Genomic DNA, 18,411 nt, shown 5'->3' with positions numbered 1-18,411 from the left:
CGATATGATTCATGGAGGCAACATTTACAACCATTTGATTAGATTAGATTCCGTGGGACTACGATTCCATGTGAAGCTTTCATAATGTTTATTAAATTTGCAAGAACATGTAAAAGCTCCAAAGTCCAAACTGTTCGTGTCAACTAAACTCAAAGAAACAACAAAAAAAATAATACGCAATATCAAATCAATCTGGTCTCTGTCGGTTGTAAAACATAATTTGATACACACAGATTCAGGCAAGCGCCCCACTTTATATTGCCACGCACAAGCTTTTGGTGAATGGCATAGAAAATGAACACGTAAAATTAGTCATAATTTTCAATTTAATACATATATTGTAGATATAAATACATTTGTATACGTTGCATTTGATTTTGGCTCGGATGCAAAGAAGTAAGCGATGTAGGCACAGAAAAGACAAGATAGACGAGCACGTGAAGACAAAAGAAAATATAATGGCATGCAGAATGCAATGACAAAAAAAAAAAGCCGCACCCACAATGATTTAGAATAAGTACACCATTTGTTCTTCCTTTGATGGCCACAATCAAACACTCATGTTTCCTCACGAGGATTTTTTGACATGTAGAGAAATAAGAACTTAAAGCACTTTTGGTCTAGATTTTCAAAAAGCCCAAAAAAATAAACCATGGGTATTATTTTTGGTGTATGGGAAAACATTTTAGAAATACCTTTAGTCATTACAAAGAAATGCTTTGTCATGCTTTGCAAAATGCTGACTCGTGCTGCGTCAACCCTCGGGTTGAGCAAACATGCGCCTTTTGGAATCTCCCTATGGTTTGATTCAGCCCAAGGCCAGCGATATAGGAACACCTTTCACATCCAACCAAAACCCGTCGATGCCCTCCACAGGTTATTCAGCCACGTGTCTTTAGTCAACATGTCCAACATTAAAAAAAAAAAAAGAACTCTTCCAGAAAAATATACGGCTGCTGAGGGTGAGCAGTTTAAGGCAACATCACAATGTCTGTTCAAAAGTTTTTGTTTTTTTTTCTTTTTTACTTGTCCTGCATTTTCTCCAGAATAGGCACAATCATGTCAAATTTGGGCCTCTTGGCCGGGTCCTCGTTCATACAGATCTTCATCAGCTTGCAGATGTGCGGCGAGATGCCGGGCGGAATGGTGGGCCTCAAGCCCTCCAAGGCCACCTGAAGACAAAACGAGAGTTAACATATCTATCGCAGGGACCAGCCAACTTTTCTTCTTCTTCTATGGCATGAGCCGGACGAGATCTGACCTTCATGCCGATTTCCATGTTGGAGAGGTCCGCGAAAGGCACCTCCCTGGTCACCAGCTCCCACAGCAGCACGGCAAAGCTCCACATGTCCGCCGACCGCCGGTTGATCTCCTCCGGCTTCTTCTGCAGGGCTGCAAAAACGATCAAGCAGACCAAGAAATCAGAACGGCCGCATCTCGTGACGAGTCATTGTTACAGTTTGACTTGGGCCAAACTGTGCGTGTGGTGTGCGGCTTCACGCACCCTCGGGAGCCACCCAGGCGGGCGAGTACATCCTGCCGGGACACTGAAAGGAGAACTTGACGTCGGCCATGCTGATCCTGGCCGTCATGTCTTCATCGATCTGTTGATCAAGCCAAGAGCGAGATGTCACGCCCGGCGCACAATGTAGCCTTGGTGACGTGTCCTCACCATGATGCTCTTGCTGTTCAGATAATGTCGGGGGATCATGGGCTCCAGCGTGTGCAAAAAGGCCATCCCGCAGGCGATGTCCAGAGCAAACTTGACCGCTTGCGTTTGGTCCACCACAAAGTCTGAGAGCAGGACGACACGGCGAGCGAGGTCACTACGAGGTGGGTGGGATCTCGCCGGCAAAGTACTCACTGGTGCCCTCGTGCAGCACGTTGTAGAGGGAACCGTACGGCATCCAGTGCGTGATGATGATGGGATGAGGGGCCGGTGGGGACTGACACGCTCCCAACATGGGGAGCACATTGGGATGGGAAAAGATCCTGCAACAGAGGAAGGGCGCCCGGTTGTGACGTTGCAGTCAACGGGACAGACGGCCCAAAAAAAAAAAACGCACCTGAGTTTGGGATACTCCTCGTTAAAGTCCCTACTTTTCCTGGTGGTCCAGTCGCGGACCTTCAGCACTTTGACCACGATCTCGTTGCCTTGCCAGCGCCCTTGCCACAACTACGTAAAATGGAGAAGAAAAGAAAAAGCATGTGAGACTACTGCAAAAAGATATTGGCGTCGAGAACGGCGAGGGTTGGCCGCATCATCAGCGTACCTCTCCAGATTGGTTTTCGTTTATTCGAGCCAGGAGAGAGAGCTGCTTGTAGTCCACGCCTGCGTGTTTGTTCAAAGTACCGTTGCCTAGAAACAGAAGCGATAGTCATGTGGCACTTTCCAGACGAAATTTGATCAAACCATGTGTTGTGTACTCACGAGGTCGTGTTCGGGTGGTGCCTTTCCAAAAGGTGTCCTTGAAGGGGATTTTGTTCAAGTTTTGTCCCATTTTCTCAGCTTTTTCTGCACAGCAAAGGGTAGAATGAGCAGTGAAGAGTGACCGGCAAATAGTGAGAAGCCAGAAAACAAGGCTGATACCTCTGAGAAGCTCTTGCAGGTGAGGCTTGGCTTTGTCCAGGGGGGTCTCGCCATATTTGTTACAGATGCTCACTTGGGCCCCGTTGGTCACCAGGTCCTGCGAGGCGGACAAGGAGCAAAAACTTGCGGCAATTGAGCGCTGAGGAAAACGGGCATCCACTAACCTCCGCCACCAAGTCTTGTCCCCAGAAGCAGGCGTAGTGCAGTGGCGTGTTGCCGTGTTCGTTGGCGGAATTGCAGTCCGCTTTGCACTGAATCAGCTGCCGGCAAACGGAGGACCAGACGTCAGAGACGGCCGGCGGATTACGTACGCAGCCGAGGTATCGCCAACGTTTATATTTTTTGCTAGTGTGCAAGCTCTGTCTAGACACAATCGAAAATCAAAACGAGGCCTTCAAAAGTTGTTTGCGAGACGAACCGAAAATCACAAAGCCGCATCACATTTATTCCAAACCATAAAAAGAGTGTAAAAACATTTGGACAGAAATGTTGCCCACCAGATGGCGCCAGTTTGTATGCAACTAATAGAGACCATTTTGAGGCATCTAATATTCGTCTGTGACTTGATGACACAACATTAGCGGGATGAGTCGCCCACTTTTCCCAGTACCTTGCCCACAATGTCGCGATGCCCGTGGCTGGCTGCCAGGTGCAGGGGCGTGTCATCCCCGCGGTTCATGACGTTGATGCGGGCGCCTCGCATGATGAGCATGTCCACCACGCCGGAGCGGCCCTCCCGACACGCCCAGTGCAGAGGGCTGAAGCCGTGGTCGTCCCTGCAAAGTTGCAACGTCACTTTAATGGACTTAAGTTCACTTAGGAGTCAAGTCGGGCTGTGCGTCAAGACGGCCCGGCACGGATGTCAAGTTGGCTCACGTGTGCCAATTGGGGTCCCGAGTCCATTCTGCCCATCCCGCGCCTCGGAAGATTTTTTCTTTATCCCACAGGCTAGACTTGATTGCATCACAATCTGCTCTGAGCAGCATTGTGGCTGACACAGTGGGCCTTCTGATGTGCTCTGGCACACGGGCGTCAGCAGAATGACACAAGCCATTCAGTCAAAAGCCGACGCAGACCTTCTAAGGGCAGCGAGAGCTCCATCTGTTCTATGTCGATTAGTTTTTTTTTTCATTCCTCCGGCAGTTTGGCTCGTCTCCTCTGTCTCGCTTCAAATTCAAGCCCCCACACAGACGCACAATAATCAAACCGGAGAGAACTGAAAGAGCATTATGAAGGCAAGTCAAGCTTCCGCCCCCGGCCTCCCGTTTTACTGGCTTGTGCTAACACGTCCCGCGCAGACCCAGTCAGTCCCACTACACAGGTCTATCTGTGCATCGGGCGGGAGGAGGCTCATTTCCTGTCTGAGTAGAAGGCCAAACCCCAAAAACGAATTAACTCAAGTCCCCGGAAGGAAGTCTGATGCATCTTGGAATAAGATCTCAACTGCTAACAAAATGACGGAGAATTGAGCGGAGAGCACCACAGAGGAGCGGCCGTGATCGACAACCTTCTTGGGCCATTTGTGGCTAAGCCTTGCTCATTGATGAGCCAAAAACAGCATCTGAATATCGACTTTCCCGCTCCTGTTAGCATTAGCGTGGCACTTTGAAGCTCTCCGGATTCTCATGTTTGCGGCAGAGCTCGATTTTCGCTTTGAGCTCGACATATCTTCCCCCTCCCGCTCTAAGCCCCTCGTGGCGGGCTGCCGTCATTTATTTCAGGCGCTTGCACCTGCCAACGGGCCTCAGTCCGGCAGATGCGTCACAAGGAAAGCCTCGCCGCCGGCCGGTCGGCGAAATCTGAGGAAACGAGCGACCAAGCATGATTCATTCCGTTTTACAATCAACTGATGACGACGGGAACGGATCCTTCCGGACGCAGCGATTTCGACGGCCTTTCATTCATAAAAAGTGTCAGCGGGAGTTATGGCGACCACTAAATGTCCGCTTCCCGCCGCGCTGACAAAGGGAGTTATATATAAAATCAGCAAACACCCCGTAAAGCTCCCGCCTCGCCATCCCAAACAAGGAGCCTTTGCTCGACAGAGCTCAGCCTGCGCAGCTAGCGCCGTTAGCGGCGTAGCTAAATAAAGACGACGGACTGAAGCGGTAAGCCAGAGGAAAGAAAGCCGAGTGAGTGCTTGTTTGGGGACAAACGTTTGGAAATGGAGGCAGCGAGGGCAAAGTTTCAAGTGCAGCAGCTGAAGATTTGAGCTGCCTTCCAAACGGCAGAATAAAGAGGAATGTCGAAAACGGAATCGGCCGAGCGAGGTGGGGGCGAGATGCGCATTCCGCGCACACTTGTCTGTCTGGCCAAACACGACTTGGACAGCGCAGTCGTCCTGCCGGGCGGGAGCGCGACTGCGGCTGGCCGCGTGTTATTCCTTGTAAGGAGATTTAGCATGCGCCAGCCACGCTTTGCGTTTTGTGGCGGCAGAGTAAACAATCCGGGAGGACGCAAAGTATTTCACGCTGAGATTTGAAGGTCAAACACAATCCCAATTTTCCTCTTGGGGGGTGGGGGTGAGCCGCGCTCCTCTTCTTCCCGCCTGAGGCAATAAATCAGCCAGCCGGGGGGAGCGAGGAGTTCGACGCGCTCATCGGCTAATGGAAGAGTCAGGCCCGGCCCGAGACCGCTGCAGACGCCTTCAAGCAGGTCAGGAGAGGCGTTGGTAAGCCTTGGCTGCCTCGCTTCTGCATCGCGGCCAGCTTCCTGCGCGATTGCCGACCCATAAACACGCGCTTCCGAGGAAGCGGATTCAATTCCAGGCCGGCGTTCTCGGGGGACAAACCGCTGTGCTACTGGAAGTCAGCCGAGGGAGCCAAAGGGCCGAGTCACGCCGGCAAATTTTTAACTTGGGCACGAGGCGTCCCTTTTGGATAAGTTTTTTTTTAAAACAATGACTTAATCTCTTTTAATCTCTAATCTCTATTTAAAAACAGGACAGAACTGTATTTGAAATTGCCAATGGCAAAAATGCACAAATTAATTTGGATACTGGTCTACATGCTAATTAACTGTTTACCACCATAAAATCCTACTCATCATCTGGTAATATTTAAAAGACATTTAGTGCCAATTAAAGCATTGTTTTTTTTTTTAAGATTCATGGATTCAATGCCTTTTTGAAGGAGGCGCAGGAACTCTCACCCTTGGTTGAGGTCATTTTCCGTGTTGTCAAGCCAGAGGCGCACGGCCACAGCGTTGCCTTCCCGACACTGCGTGAAGATGTCGTCCATTTTGGAACGCCCGACGTTAGCCCGAGCGGCACGACACTGCGTTGAAGCGAAGAGACGGAGCTTTCATCCGTCCCTCACCGAAACCAGTGAGGGACACGGTCGCTGAGCCTCTTGGGGGGTGAGGAGGGCGCTCGCAGCAGCCTGAAATAGGAACGAAGGGTGTTGGAAATAGTTGGGGCGGGCTGTACGGCTTTCAAAGAATATTGCAATTTTAAATTTCACCCTTGAGAGGGCAAAGGACATTTTCGACGTGATTCATCCCAAATTGGAGAAATTAGAGAAATCCCGTACATGCATATTGCACCAGGATTGAATGTCATTTGTATTTTCTGATTGTTTTAGAATTAATAACATAGCGTATACATGCAGTTTAAGTACCAAAGAACAATAAGGAGAGATTCTTCAAAAAGTGTCACTTTTGGATTTCATTTTTAAGTCATTTACACTGTAAGCAAAATGCATTTTCAATCACTTCGATAAGAAAGTTTGACTGTTTATTGGTCGTTTGTGAACATTTGCCAATGAATTCAACCAAATATTTGCAAGCTGTTGCTTCCTCAAATGGAGGAATTGCTGTTGTTTGCCTGTGACGGTGACTTAAATGTGTCCAGCTTGATCCTTGACGATCTCGTCGAGAAAAATAACCAACATTGCTCGTAATATTGGTCATATAATAATAATAATAATAATATTGATTTAATGGAAGGCTTCTTGCACTAAAGTGCGTTGATAATTGAATTGTGTTGAGCAATTGGAACTGCAGAATAAGCGAAACATTGCGAGGCGATTATAAATTAGATACTACGTAGAAGATCACCCTAAAGTGTTCGTCAAAGTATTTTCGATATGAAGGCGAAGTTTGTCGGGCTAGCACCGCCTGCCATCACGCTAACGTGGTGGAAAAAGCAAACTTTTTGATTTCCACTCAACAGGCCAGAACACGGAACGCTCAGCCGACACCACACTCGAGTAAAAGAAAGAGGAAGCACAAAAAAGGAGAGGGCCCGGGGGTACTTTTGGCAGCTGCAGCCTAGCAAGCTAACCTCCATTCTTGACGGTCCGCTTCTCTCATCGGCAATTGCAGGTCAGCGACAAAAAAGTCGGCGTCGCTTCGCCGTTTAACGAGCACGACGGGCGGCCTCGAGTCACCAAAACAGTCCGAGGCGGTGGCTTACCAGATGTAAAGGAGTAACTGGAGGCCTCGGGAGAAGTTTATAGCGGTGCTCCTTTCCGTCTGGGGGAGACTGAACCGCGCCGAGTCGTCTGCCCACGTCCACACCCTCGCGTAAGGAGGGACAAGCTACCCTGTTATGGTAGCCGGAGGGAGTACGGCTCCCCCTGCAGGCCATGTGAAACATTGCATCAAAACATTATACCCTCAGGGGAAGGATTCTTTGGAGATACATAGAGGTAAATAAGATCGATGAGGTCCCAATGTCCATTTTATGTCCTACCCCTAACCCCACATTTAATATTAAAATAAATATATGAATTATAAATCAATCTTCTAGCCCCAAAAAACACAGCAACATGTTTTTGTAACATATTTCTCACTTCAAAAAATTGCAGTTTTCACAACTACAGTAACATCATGAAATAGAATGTAATGAATTAAATATATTTTGCATCATAATTTTGTGCGACAATCAAGCGAACTTCTTTCTTTTTCATTTTAGGTAGTGATTCTTTTGTGTGCCACTAGAGGGAGCCACATTGAAATTTACTACAAGGGTATATGAATTTGGTATTTCATTTTAGGTAGTGATTAGTTTGTGTGCCACTAGAGGGAGCCACAGTGAGAATTACTACAAGGGTATATGAACTTTAGTCATGTTTTTATGTTCGTCAGCACCCCTCAAGGGAAGCAAAGTCAGTAAGAACGTCCTTGCTTTGTCTTGCCACATGAAAAGCTTGGCCAATGGCTTTTCTGGACTAAAGCACTGAGACTGCTGCCTGTGAAAGTGCAACCTAACATCAAGTTTGCCTTTTTTGCTACTGAATTTGACCTTGTGAGCTGCATGGAAAGCAATGCTTTGCAGGATAACTAAATAAAGGTGAAAGAGGAAATAAAGCGAGTTGAATCCAGACTTAGTAGTATTGTGAAATATTGCTACTTTTCTTTCCTCAATTTCATCTTTACTCAACTTTAGGTGTAAAATGTTTCATCATGCTAATGCTAAGGCACTCAGCTTGATAAGGTTTGTTTTGATGGGAGCGTGGTGGGGGTGTGATGTGTGGGGGGAAGTTCTCTCATACCTCTCGTACTGTTGATGTTGTTGTTGTTGTTGATTAGCCCAGTGCTGCTTCTCATTTTTGGTCTCAACAATGGCTTGGTGTTGGCGCTTGAGTCAACTTGTGCGGTTACAGAGCGGTAAGAAGACAAGGTAGGAGAGTGCAGTATCTTGGACATGTCAAATGGACGCAGCTGATATCAGCTTAATAGCAGACATTTCCTCCCAATGTAACTTGAAAAGGCACGCCAAGCATTCAAGGGCGGGAAATGCTTCATTATCCGAAGCAGAGACTCCCGTCTGCCCCCACCGCCGTTGTCGTCGTCTTCCTCCTCTTCCGACTTTTGCAACATCTTGAAAGGAGGAATTTGCAAGGAGTGAAAGAAATGTCTTTCATGCAGCTTTTTATGCCTGATAAAAACAACGTCTTAGTTTCAGAAATTTTATGAGGTCACCCTTTTTGTGCAGGCATGAAATAAATTAAATTTCTTTGAGGTGACAATTTTATAAGAACAATCCTTGATGCAAAAATTGTCCGGTCCTATTATGAGTTGAACCAAGATGCTTCTACATGTCTGAAAATGGCCGCCTTCAACCGACAGGAAGTGGACCGTTAGATGGTCCGGGCTGGCATGACCCCGATGGAGCTTGTCAGCGTCAACACAGCTGCTGTGTGCAAGCGTGATAGCCTCGCGTAGCCTCGATGCAAAAATTAAAAATAAAACAAGAAAAAAAAGAGCAAGCAGAATGCATGTCTGTGTCTTGTCAGAGGCGGAGGTCAGCTTGATTAGATAAGCTTTGTATATGCAAACGAAGCTTTGTTTATTACCTCCCCCAAGGAAGAAGATACAGTACCAGTCGTAGGTTTACTGTGACCTTTTTTCCCCAGCCGCTATTTTTAAAGTGTGAAACAGCAAATATTTGGATTTTCTATCACGATGCATTTTAAACCAGGGTTTGTTTTCACAACAGCAATGGAGTCCCGCCCACGCCCTTGACTCAACCTAAAGGTGGCGTGGCAATTCACGTCACACCCAGTCATCTGTTGGAAGCAAAACCAGTTTGAATGTTCTTCCTAAAGTGGGGGAAAGAGATGAGAAAAAAAAAATTGCAAACAACTCTAAAAGCTGTTTTTATGTTGCAGCTCATGTTTAAGTGTTTTAAAAGAAAACTTCTACTGATGCCCTTATTTTTTTTTTTAATTTGATTTTTTTTTTTAACAAAACATTGTACACTTCCCCCACAGAGGCACGCAAACATACGCTTTATCTAACCTCCCCCAAAGAAAGCGTGGCTGGTCATCAATTTCGAGCAGTTTCTATTCTCCGATATGATCTGCTTTATTAAAAAAATTGCATGATTTCTCTCAATGGTTGCGCAAAACTTCCTTACAGGAACTTGGCACTCCCTGCCAGAGTGAAGCTAGACGCTCACTTCCTCAATCTGGCTGCAGCCTGAACGCTGGAAGCAAGTGTAGTAAAGTATGCGTCATCCCAAACTGGTACCGCATCTCCATTTATGTAAAGAAACAAGTGTTTTGTTTTGCTTTCTGGTGCAAATGGTTTTATTTAAGCTTTTCATCCACTGCTGTGGTCAGGAAAACCCATCCGACCTTTAACCCAGCATGTTAATTTAAGTGTACTAAAAGTAGCAACAGATACACAAGCACTTTCCAGGTGGTTGCGTAATTTCAGGATAATCCCCAGTGGGAGGACATCGGGGAGAGTGCACAGGGCCTCATAAATCCACAGTCGGAATTTAGAGCTCATAAAAAAAAAAAAGGTCCAAGAGAGCGTCACACTGAGGACTCGTTGAGCAGCATCTTGGATTTGAGGTTCCTCAGGCCGCACTGCAAGTTGGAGCTGGATTCCGACTGGAGGGCCTCGGAGAGTTTGGCGTCACACGGCCTCCCCGCCAGCGACTTCCTCTTAATGGAGTTCTGAATGGTCTCCGAGGTGAAGTAGTAGACGATGGGGTCGAAGCAGCAGTTGGAGACGGCGAGGCACAGCGCCACAGGGTAGATGGTGCGCACCACTGACTCGGCCAGGCAGCCCTTCAGCGTCTTGGTGCGCACCAGCGAGTAAAAGACCAGGTTGACGTTGTACGGGATAAAGCAGAAGCAGAAGGTGCTGAGGTGCACGGCGATCATGCGCAGGATCTTGGTCTTGTTCAGCTTTGCGCCGCCGTTCCGGCTCACCTTGTGGGGGCGCCGCAGGGTCTGCAGTACCCTGACCGAGCAGCCCACGTTGAGCAGCAGCGGGAGGACGAAGCCCACCGTCTCGATGAAGATGACCACCTTGGACAGGTGCAACTTCCACTGCCTGGAGGAGAAGTTCTCAAAGCAGAAGGTGGTGTTGGCGCGCTGGCGCTGCCGCGAGGTGGTGTCCAACAGGAAGCCCGCGGGCAGGCTGCCCGACAGCACCAGCACCCACACGGCGGCGCACACCAGCTTGGCGTTACGCTTGGTACGCAGCGTCCGAGAACGGAAGGGGTGCACGATGGCCAGGAAGCGGTCCACGCTGATGCAGGTGAGGAAGAGGATGCTGCCGTACATGTTGGTGTAGAAGAGCGACACGGAGACCTTGCAGAGGACGATGCCGAAGGGCCAGCTGCGGTTGATGAAGTAGAAGACGCGCAGCGGCAGCGTGAAGACGAAGAGCAGGTCGGACGCCACCAGGTTCATCATGTACGTGGTGGTCTCGTTGCGCAGCTTGAGCGTGCAGGTGAAGATGTAGATGGCCACCACGTTGGTGACCAGGCCCACCACAAACACCACGCTGAACACCGTGCTGTACAGTGGGTACTTGAAGCCGTCGTTCTGGCTGCAGTTGCCCGCTGAGAAGTTGCCGGGACCCGGCGGCGGGACGCCGTTGAACATCTTGGAGATGGAAGCGCCGTGGGACAGCGGCTCTGCTTAGCGACTGTCCACTTTTATTCCGGACACTGGCGGGGACCTATTGAGGTCATCGCTGATGCACGGGTCTGAGGATAGCCTAAAGTCCTGGACCTTGGAAACTTGTTGCCAAGGATTCAAACCTCTCGACTCGTCCCCGACGTGATGGCCATCCTTGATATCCTCGCGGAAGTCCAGCTCATGGTGGAGAGAGCCGAGGGGGGAGCCGGGATGCCCCTTCCTCCCCCGCTCTAGGCTGAGAAGTTGCACAAAGGGAAGCCGGGCATATCCACAAGATGAGGAGAATGGAGAGCACCAAAGTCCTGGCTTGGGCCCCCGTATGCTTGTCCTCTTCTTCCCTCGCAAAAGCAAAAGTCAGAGCAAGTCACAATCGGTCTTCACTGGCTTGTTTCTTCTTTGCTGGGGTATCTCAGTGAGGAGCAGCTGCTTACTTCTCCTTTGTGCCGTTGGCTCGCTCGCTCGCACCCCCCTCTCCCTCTATTGCTCTCTCACTCAGTCACACACACTTTTGTACTTTGACTGGGCTGGGACTCGGTCCACTTCCCCGCCCCCCGGACCCTCCCCCCTCTCTCTTTTGTCTGCTCCCACAGGACTCACAAATGCTGCATACTTGTCTTTTTTTTTTTGTCATTTCACAGTGAGCTCTCATTTGTCACTGTATTTCCAAACACAAAAATATATTTATTCCAGAAAAAATATTTGCGTAGCAAATATCTGTTGTTTTTTGCCCTAAAATAAAATAAAATAAAATAAAAAATTCCACTTTTGGTAGTTACATGCATTTTTTGATGGGTTTTCTAGGGATAAAAAAATCTGGACTGTTACTGTAAATTTTTAAACCATAATTTTGAATTCCTTTCCCCCTCATTGGTAGCAGGATTGTTTTCCTATCCCAGCTCGGAATTGAAAAACAAAAGTTGTCTATTATAAGCAAGAAAATAAACAGCCGAGTGAACATTCCAGAAAACACACATGCCTGCCATGCAACCTCCGCAATTGTCTTTAGCCTTAAAAACAATCCCGACATTCAAACAAGCACAGGCTGAACAAAAACAGCACCAGACGTGCTCCAATTCCCAAGACTGCTGAAGCTCTCACAATACCAGGAAGTATGTTGCCCCCCCCCCCCCCCCGAATGGCGAGCGATGTCAGGTGACATCACGCTTCGACGGCATCACGTTGGAATTCCTGCGAACAACACGAAGAGATTGAAGCGTTCCCACTTTGAGCACGTTAGCGTGCAGCTCCATGTTTGACTTGCCTTGTAAAGCAACCGGCGCCCCCACAACGGGACACCTGTGCAAACAACCACACCAACACCGTTAAACTGTAACAACGGAAACATTTCTTGCGTGGGTTTTTCAAGGTCACACATGGAGAACAACGAAACAATAACTGAAAACACTAACACGACATGCTGTCCTATGCATGCCACGCCAATAGGTGGCGATATTATTTTGTGACCGTACACTGGCAACAAGATTAAATGATTATCAGTTAGTATCATACATGATAACGCCAAAGGAAGGTGAGACGAAAGGTCACGATCGATTCTTGGGAGTGCTTATAAAAATTCTACACACCCCTATTCAAGTGCTATATTTTTGTGATTCTTTTTTTTTTTTTCCTTTCGGGGGGGTCGCCACAGCATATTGTGCATCGTTCTACCTCACTTTAGCTACCAAGAAAACAAGACAAGTTTGAGTGTTTGCTATGTTTCCTTTTTTAAATACAGATTACATAATGTAACATAGTGCAACTGGTATAAAAGTGTAAATGTTCAGTAACATTTGCAGTCCTAGCAGGCGATCGTTTTTTTTTTTTAAGCCTGCATACCCCCAAAAATACAGGTGCCGTACATTACGCCACAAAAAGCTGTAAACAATACCACGAAGGGGAAGCTCTTGTCATCGTTTTCTACCACCCAGAAGAACGCAATCATAGTGAAGAAAAATAATAACGAAACAAGCGGAACCTTTGGTCTTTGTGGTCTTCATCTTTGAAAAAAAAAAAAACAATAGGGCTTCATTTACCTTAGGGTGTGTTGGACTCCTAAACATTGAACGGTAGCGACGTTATCACAAGTAAGGGCGGAGAGGATTTTTTTTTTTTCTCTCTGTCAGTTTCTGAAGGCCCCGTGGCGGCTGGCTTTGCCGATAAAGTTTTTGAGCAGATCATGGTCCATCTCGGCGAAGGCCTGCGTCTGTGTGACCCTTGTCAGGTGGTTGACGCAGAACTTGAAACAAAACTCCTCCAGGTCCTAAAAGGGATCAAGTCTGGTCAGCAGGAAGGAAAGCGAATCTCAGGCGTCTTTAAAATTATAAATCCATAATTGGGAGGAGGGATGAAAAAAAAAAAAAAAAAAAAACGACCTCGAAAGCGAGAGCATGTTTTTCCAGGAGCTTACCCGGGCTTCGTACTTGACAGCAGCCGAGAGCAGAGTGATGGCGTTGTCCTCTGAGATGCTCCTCTTGATGGTGTCCTGGCACAGCCTCTTGAGCCTGCTCTCCCGGTAGAAGGTGGCCAGATCCAGCAGGCCTGAAAAAGCCGGGGGGGGGCGCAGAGGAAGGAGAGCGGTCCATACCGTTGCTTGTGTTACCGAGTGTCCTTACCCACAGCGTCCTCTGGTGGCAGATTTATGGAATCGGTGTAGAGGTACTCCAGGAAGGCTCGGTACACCAGGAAGGGGAACTGCTGGATTTCAATGGTGTCCTCATCCGTTTCGTTCAGCAGCACACGGAAATATTCACACCTGCGGAGGAATAATTTAAAAAATAACCACTTGGAATCAAAGGAGTTTGCCAAGCCTGAATGCAAAGGGGGTAGGGGGGGGGGTGATTGGTGATTGCTAATGCCTGCATAAAAATGTCAAAACTACGATGTAATAGCAGCATACAAATATGTTGCCTCCATAAAAAAGGGGGAAGTATTATTTCATGCCTGTGTTAAAAGAGAAAACATAAAACTGAAAGCAAAGTCACACTTTCATCAAATATGAGCTGAAGAGCGCCATCATCGCATAGAGGCTGTGTCCTGTGTGTGCCTTTTCCAGCGGCCTTATCTGTACAACATACGGAGCTGAACAAACATAGACTTCCTCAGTTAAAGTGCAACTCCAGCAGCTCGGTGGACACGCGATCCTTGCGCCACAGGCAGGCGTTTTTGAAGTGCTGCATATCTGCGGCGTACTGAGGTTAACGCCGCCGACGCAGCAAGCAGACTGTCTGGCTCCTTCCGAATAACAAGAATGTAGATGCTCCGTGTCCGCGGAACGCCGTTATAAAAAGAGTAACGCGGAAACAATACGTCTGCCTGGGCTTCCCCTTTTGACACCGAGGGGAAACGCCGCCGCGGACACGCGGTGTTCTTTCGCCGCAGCACGCTGGAAAAAGTTCGACTTTCTCTACGCGCCGATGGACGTTTTGCTCAATCGACCGCTCGCTCTGGTTGTCGCCGCGTAGACACGCGAGAATTAAACTTACCTTATTTTTAGTAGGGCTTTGTGCACATGGATGCACTTTCCCTCCACTAGGAACTTCAGATCTGAGATCTCGGGGCTGTCAAACTCTTTTTTGAGCGATTGTGCCACCGTCAGGTAGTCGTCACTGTCTGCGGCATACGGGGGGGAAAAAAAAAAGAAGTCTCTTAGGGTTTTTGAAATCCAATAAACAATAGAACAAAAACAAAAGAATGGGCACAGTGAGCGTGACATGTTTGCAGTCGAGTCAGAAGGAATGAGCAGGAAACAGACTTTCCTGTTTTTCCATTTCTTCGAAAGCTTCCACGGTCACATAAAAGAGCCCGCTTGCATGACAATACGGTCATAAAAAATATCTATGGAGATGTGAAACAAAGTGCAGGGGCTTTAACAGAGGTTGAACGGAAAATTTCCCCACGGGCTCACCGACGGTGAGAAGGTGCCACGAGACGGCGGGCGTGGCAAAGCAGGCAAAAACGTCGTCGGTGGAGGTGAAGTGCGTGAGTTGCGTGTTGGTCACCACCTGACCACGACACTGGCCCCACATCAGCACCTGGCCGCTCTGCGTCTTGGCAGCAGACGTGTGACTGGTGTGGCATGCGGCCACTTCCACGATGCTGCGGGGATACAGCGGTGCCTTTAATTAACTCAAACACTTCGACTTAGCATGTCGTGCGGGTGTTTGCGCACATCTCCTCGTCAGTGCTGATGAGCGTGGGGAGAGAGTAGTTGTTCTTGTTGCCCGTGCCCAGCTGGCCGTACGAGTTGGCCCCCCAGCTGTAAACAGAGCCACCGTCGGAGAGCGCCAGCGTGTGCGCGTAGCCGCAAGCCACCTGCAAGGCGGGAGAGAAAAGGCCCTGGGTGCGCTTGCTGATGTCATTAAAAGGCAAACGGCCTCACTCTTACCTGGACGACCTTGATTCCCTGAAGAGCCGCCACCCTGCACGGCGTCTGCTGGTTGCCGGTATTGCCCAAACCCAACTGACCGTTGCAGTTGTAGCCCCAAGCATAGATCTGCAACAGGGGTGGGTGACATAGGCTCACTTCGCTAGCCCCTCCCTTATTGGATGCATCTTCTGACATCATCGCACCGCCAGCGCTCAAATGGAACTTTTCTTAATTTTGTGTTTTAACCAATTTCTCACTGCAGGACGAGGCTTAAAGTTCTTCCAAAAAAAAGTCTCCTGAAATGAATTTTGCTAATCTTTAATGATGCTCTGACCAATTACAAGATCCAATTGTGAGTGGATTTGCAAGTGAAAGAACTCGTTACCTCGCCGCTGTCCAGCACAGCCATGGAGCACAGTTGCCCACAGGCGATGTTGACCACCACTTTGCTCTGCAGGCAACTGCTGACCCGGCGCGGCGAGGGTTGGTTGCCGCTGGACCCTGATCCCACCTGGCCCGAGTTGTTGTAGCCCCAGGCGTACACCTGAAGGCAGGGGTGACACGTTTGCTGGCTTAAAAAAAAAAAAAAAAAAGTTGTATATAAGATGAGGTGGGGAAAGACACGTAAGGATCAGTACCTCTCCTTCTGTGGTAAGGGCAATGGTGTGGTGGGAGCCACAGGCCACTTCGATAACCTTCTTGTTCTTCAGGTTGGTGCAAACCAGGGCGGGGGTCAGCCCGTTGTTGACGGTCCCGTTGCCCAACTGACTGTAGCCGTTGTGGCCCCATGCGTACACTTCGCCATCTGCGCAGAAAGTCGTTCAAGTTTCCTTGAAATAGGCTGCAAACTATCGCCAGCTTTATCTTACCCGAAGTGGCGACCACCACGTGCGGTCCGGTTCCGTAGCTAAGCGACACGATCTTCTTGCCGCAGAGGACATTGATCCTGCGCGGCTCGATGGTGCTCTGCAGGTCGCCGAGGCCCAAGCAGCCGCTACAGTTGGTGCCTAGACCGAAGACCTGCACGCAGACAAAAAGGCACCACATTTCAAAATAATCAAGCAGACTTCATGCGTTGACATGTCAGGTGGCATCGGGAGCAAACATCTTTGCAAATCGAGGACTTGGACAAACAAAGCTGCAGATTGTAGTTCTTTAAGGGGCATTGCAGAACAAAACAAATGAGCACGAATGAGACGGTTGAATCTCCGCCCTCACTGTCCAGAATTAAGTCCTGACGGCTAAAGATAGCCCTATTCCATCTGCTTAACCCCCCCCCCCCCCCACAGCCTCAGCACGTCGCATGTATCTGAAACCTGGCTCGACCCGGAACCCACAAGGCAGACACTTGCCGTCGTTACCTCGTCATTGACGGTGACATAAAGGGCTTCGTTACCGCCGCTACCAAAAACGCACGCCTGCCGGATGAGGCGGAGTTCCTCAGGCGGCAGGAGGGCAAACACTGGCCACTTCCCCACGTCCAGCATGACACTCGATCACTCACTGCGGCACAAGAAGGGTTGGGAAACCACAAAGAAATATGTTCAAGATGATCAGATGTGAAATGTCAAGATTTAACTTGGAGTCTTACAAAGCCAAAATTGTAATACAACAAACCCAGGAGGATTCCCCCAATACAAAATCTACAGGTAAAGATGCTGATAGATGGTGGCAAATTCCAAATGATTTCGAAACGAAACTCCTCACGTCACCATACTTGGTTGAGACCATGTCGCCAGATGGCACCAAAGCAAAAATGTAAATTGCTTTGTCAAATTTTCTGTTGAAAATGTAAATCTAAGTTCCATTGTAGTTTACAAACCATCATACCAATTATTTTGCACAGTGACTGGAATAACTTAATTGTAAATTCCCTGAACGATTTCATTGGAAATATTGTACAATAAAGATCACACATTGAAACGGGTGATGACACCATCGTGTTGGTCTGACATCACCAAAGATTTTTTTCAAGCGACAATTAACAACACCCGCTGAACTTGATTTGACAAAAATTAAAGCGCATAAAGCAGTCACAATGCACTTCTGAAAAGTAGCAGTAGTCACCCCATTAGCTCGAGAGGCTAGGCTAAAAACAACGGCCATCCCAATCAAAAGCAATAAGCTGTCGTGTTTCACTTCAAAGTCAAAGTCTGCTTTATTGTCAACATCTTCACATGCCGAGACACACAGACATCGAAATTACGTTTTCCCTATCCCACGGTGACAAGACATATTACACGATATACACACAAGTAAACAACGCAATATAAAAAACAAGAAGGCACAAACAATAAATAAGAGTAACAATAAATAATAAATAAATAGATAACACAACGAATAAAAGCCAGTGTGCATACAGACAGTAAAAGTACAGGACGCTACGCAGAACGGGGAAGCAAGTTCAGGATCCTGACTGCCTGGAGCTGTTTGAGAGTCTGGTGGTGCGGGAGCGCAGGCTTCTGTACCTCTTCCCAGAGGGCAGAAGCTCGAACTAAGAGTGAGCGGGGTGACTCACATCACTCACAATCGTGGTCGCCTTGCGGGTGAGATGGGAGGTGTAAATGTCCTTCAAGGAGGGGAGCGAAGCACCAATAATCTTACCAGCCGTGTTCACTATGCGCTGCAGGGATTTCAAGTTGTAGTCAGTGCAGCCGCCACCCCAAACAGCAATACAGCTGGAGAGGACGCTCTCAATGGTGCCGCGGTTACCTTGCTTGTTGATACACAGAGCAACTCTTTAGTAGTTGGAAACAAGTTTAACAGGTCAAGAGGGAGTCTGGTTCATCGTAAAGGCAGGTTGGCAACTTGGCAAAATGCCGCAACTTAGTGCTGCTACACACATCCGCTAGTAGCTCCATTAGCTTAGCGTCTTCCGGTAGCGAAACTTCCGGTATCTTGACGCTGCGTTGAAACGCATCGAGAATTTTATTTCATTTAAAGAATGTACTGTAAAATATATGCACGTCCATTTGCGAATGCACACCTCAAAATGAAATAAAAAAATGTTAATATGACGATTTTCTTAATTTACACGAGTGTCATGGTTTTACTTCTGGATGCTACTACTT

At 48.2% G+C, this 18,411-nt stretch overlaps 3 protein-coding genes and 1 long non-coding RNA gene across 5 annotated transcripts; 1 reads left to right on the top strand and 3 right to left on the bottom strand.

The window, feature by feature from the left end:
• Positions 1 to 64: 64 nt before the first annotated feature.
• Positions 65 to 7,163, bottom strand: LOC133156164 (integrin-linked protein kinase). Of its 2 annotated transcripts, none has more exons than XM_061281975.1 (13): positions 7,005 to 7,163; positions 5,741 to 5,970; positions 3,201 to 3,366; positions 2,755 to 2,850; positions 2,591 to 2,687; positions 2,432 to 2,515; positions 2,274 to 2,359; positions 2,067 to 2,176; positions 1,865 to 1,992; positions 1,673 to 1,794; positions 1,505 to 1,604; positions 1,262 to 1,392; positions 65 to 1,172 (listed from the first exon to the last, which is right to left on the bottom strand). In XM_061281975.1, the coding sequence occupies exons 2-13, from the start codon at positions 5,827 to 5,829 to the stop codon at positions 1,023 to 1,025; spliced, it is 1,359 nt and encodes a 452-aa protein (XP_061137959.1). In that variant the 5' UTR covers positions 5,830 to 5,970; positions 7,005 to 7,163; the 3' UTR covers positions 65 to 1,022. The 2 variants fall into 2 exon arrangements, with proteins under 2 accessions (XP_061137959.1, XP_061137960.1); XM_061281976.1 differs by having other exon boundaries at positions 6,873 to 7,013.
• On the top strand, positions 4,011 to 6,395 carry LOC133156167 (uncharacterized). Its single transcript, XR_009714797.1, has 2 exons — positions 4,011 to 5,261; positions 5,695 to 6,395. It is a non-coding gene; the product is annotated as an uncharacterized LOC133156167 (long non-coding RNA).
• Positions 7,164 to 9,301: 2,138 nt separating the features above from the next.
• On the bottom strand, positions 9,302 to 11,510 carry LOC133156166 (lysophosphatidic acid receptor 6-like). The gene has a single exon (XM_061281978.1). The coding sequence runs from the start codon at positions 10,936 to 10,938 to the stop codon at positions 9,856 to 9,858; it is 1,083 nt and encodes a 360-aa protein (XP_061137962.1). The 5' UTR covers positions 10,939 to 11,510; the 3' UTR covers positions 9,302 to 9,855.
• Positions 11,511 to 12,673: 1,163 nt separating this feature from the next.
• Positions 12,674 to 18,208, bottom strand: LOC133156163 (RCC1 and BTB domain-containing protein 2-like). The gene is made up of 12 exons (XM_061281974.1): positions 17,945 to 18,208; positions 16,702 to 16,843; positions 16,210 to 16,360; positions 15,979 to 16,145; positions 15,726 to 15,884; positions 15,359 to 15,466; positions 15,143 to 15,285; positions 14,879 to 15,069; positions 14,457 to 14,583; positions 13,587 to 13,726; positions 13,382 to 13,512; positions 12,674 to 13,234 (listed from the first exon to the last, which is right to left on the bottom strand). The coding sequence occupies exons 2-12, from the start codon at positions 16,825 to 16,827 to the stop codon at positions 13,094 to 13,096; spliced, it is 1,584 nt and encodes a 527-aa protein (XP_061137958.1). The 5' UTR covers positions 16,828 to 16,843; positions 17,945 to 18,208; the 3' UTR covers positions 12,674 to 13,093.
• Between the last annotated feature and the right edge of the window lie 203 nt (positions 18,209 to 18,411).

Source organism: Syngnathus typhle, linkage group LG6, assembly GCF_033458585.1.
Source record: "Syngnathus typhle isolate RoL2023-S1 ecotype Sweden linkage group LG6, RoL_Styp_1.0, whole genome shotgun sequence".
Taxonomy (NCBI): Eukaryota; Metazoa; Chordata; class Actinopteri; order Syngnathiformes; family Syngnathidae; genus Syngnathus; species Syngnathus typhle.
Note: the sequence above shows the minus strand (reverse complement) of the source record. Positions and strands in the feature narration are given on the sequence as shown.

Excerpts from the sequence above, each read along its gene's own strand:
- LOC133156164 (XM_061281975.1), bottom strand. The coding sequence starts at position 5,829 with ATGGACGACATCTTCACGCAGTGTCGGGAAGGCAACGCTGTGGCCGTG. Across the intron at positions 2,177-2,273 it reads ACGAAAACCAATCTGGAGAG|TTGTGGCAAGGGCGCTGGCA; the intron begins GTACGCTGATGA and ends CATTTTACGTAG. Across the intron at positions 1,993-2,066 it reads GAGGAGTATCCCAAACTCAG|GATCTTTTCCCATCCCAATG; the intron begins GTGCGTTTTTTT and ends CCTCTGTTGCAG.
- LOC133156166 (XM_061281978.1), bottom strand. The coding sequence starts at position 10,938 with ATGTTCAACGGCGTCCCGCCGCCGGGTCCCGGCAACTTCTCAGCGGGC.
- LOC133156163 (XM_061281974.1), bottom strand. The coding sequence starts at position 16,827 with ATGCTGGACGTGGGGAAGTGGCCAGTGTTTGCCCTCCTGCCGCCTGAG. Across the intron at positions 16,146-16,209 it reads CGTGGTGGTCGCCACTTCGG|ATGGCGAAGTGTACGCATGG; the intron begins GTAAGATAAAGC and ends CTTTCTGCGCAG. Across the intron at positions 14,584-14,878 it reads GTGGCACCTTCTCACCGTCG|ACAGTGACGACTACCTGACG; the intron begins GTGAGCCCGTGG and ends CGTATGCCGCAG.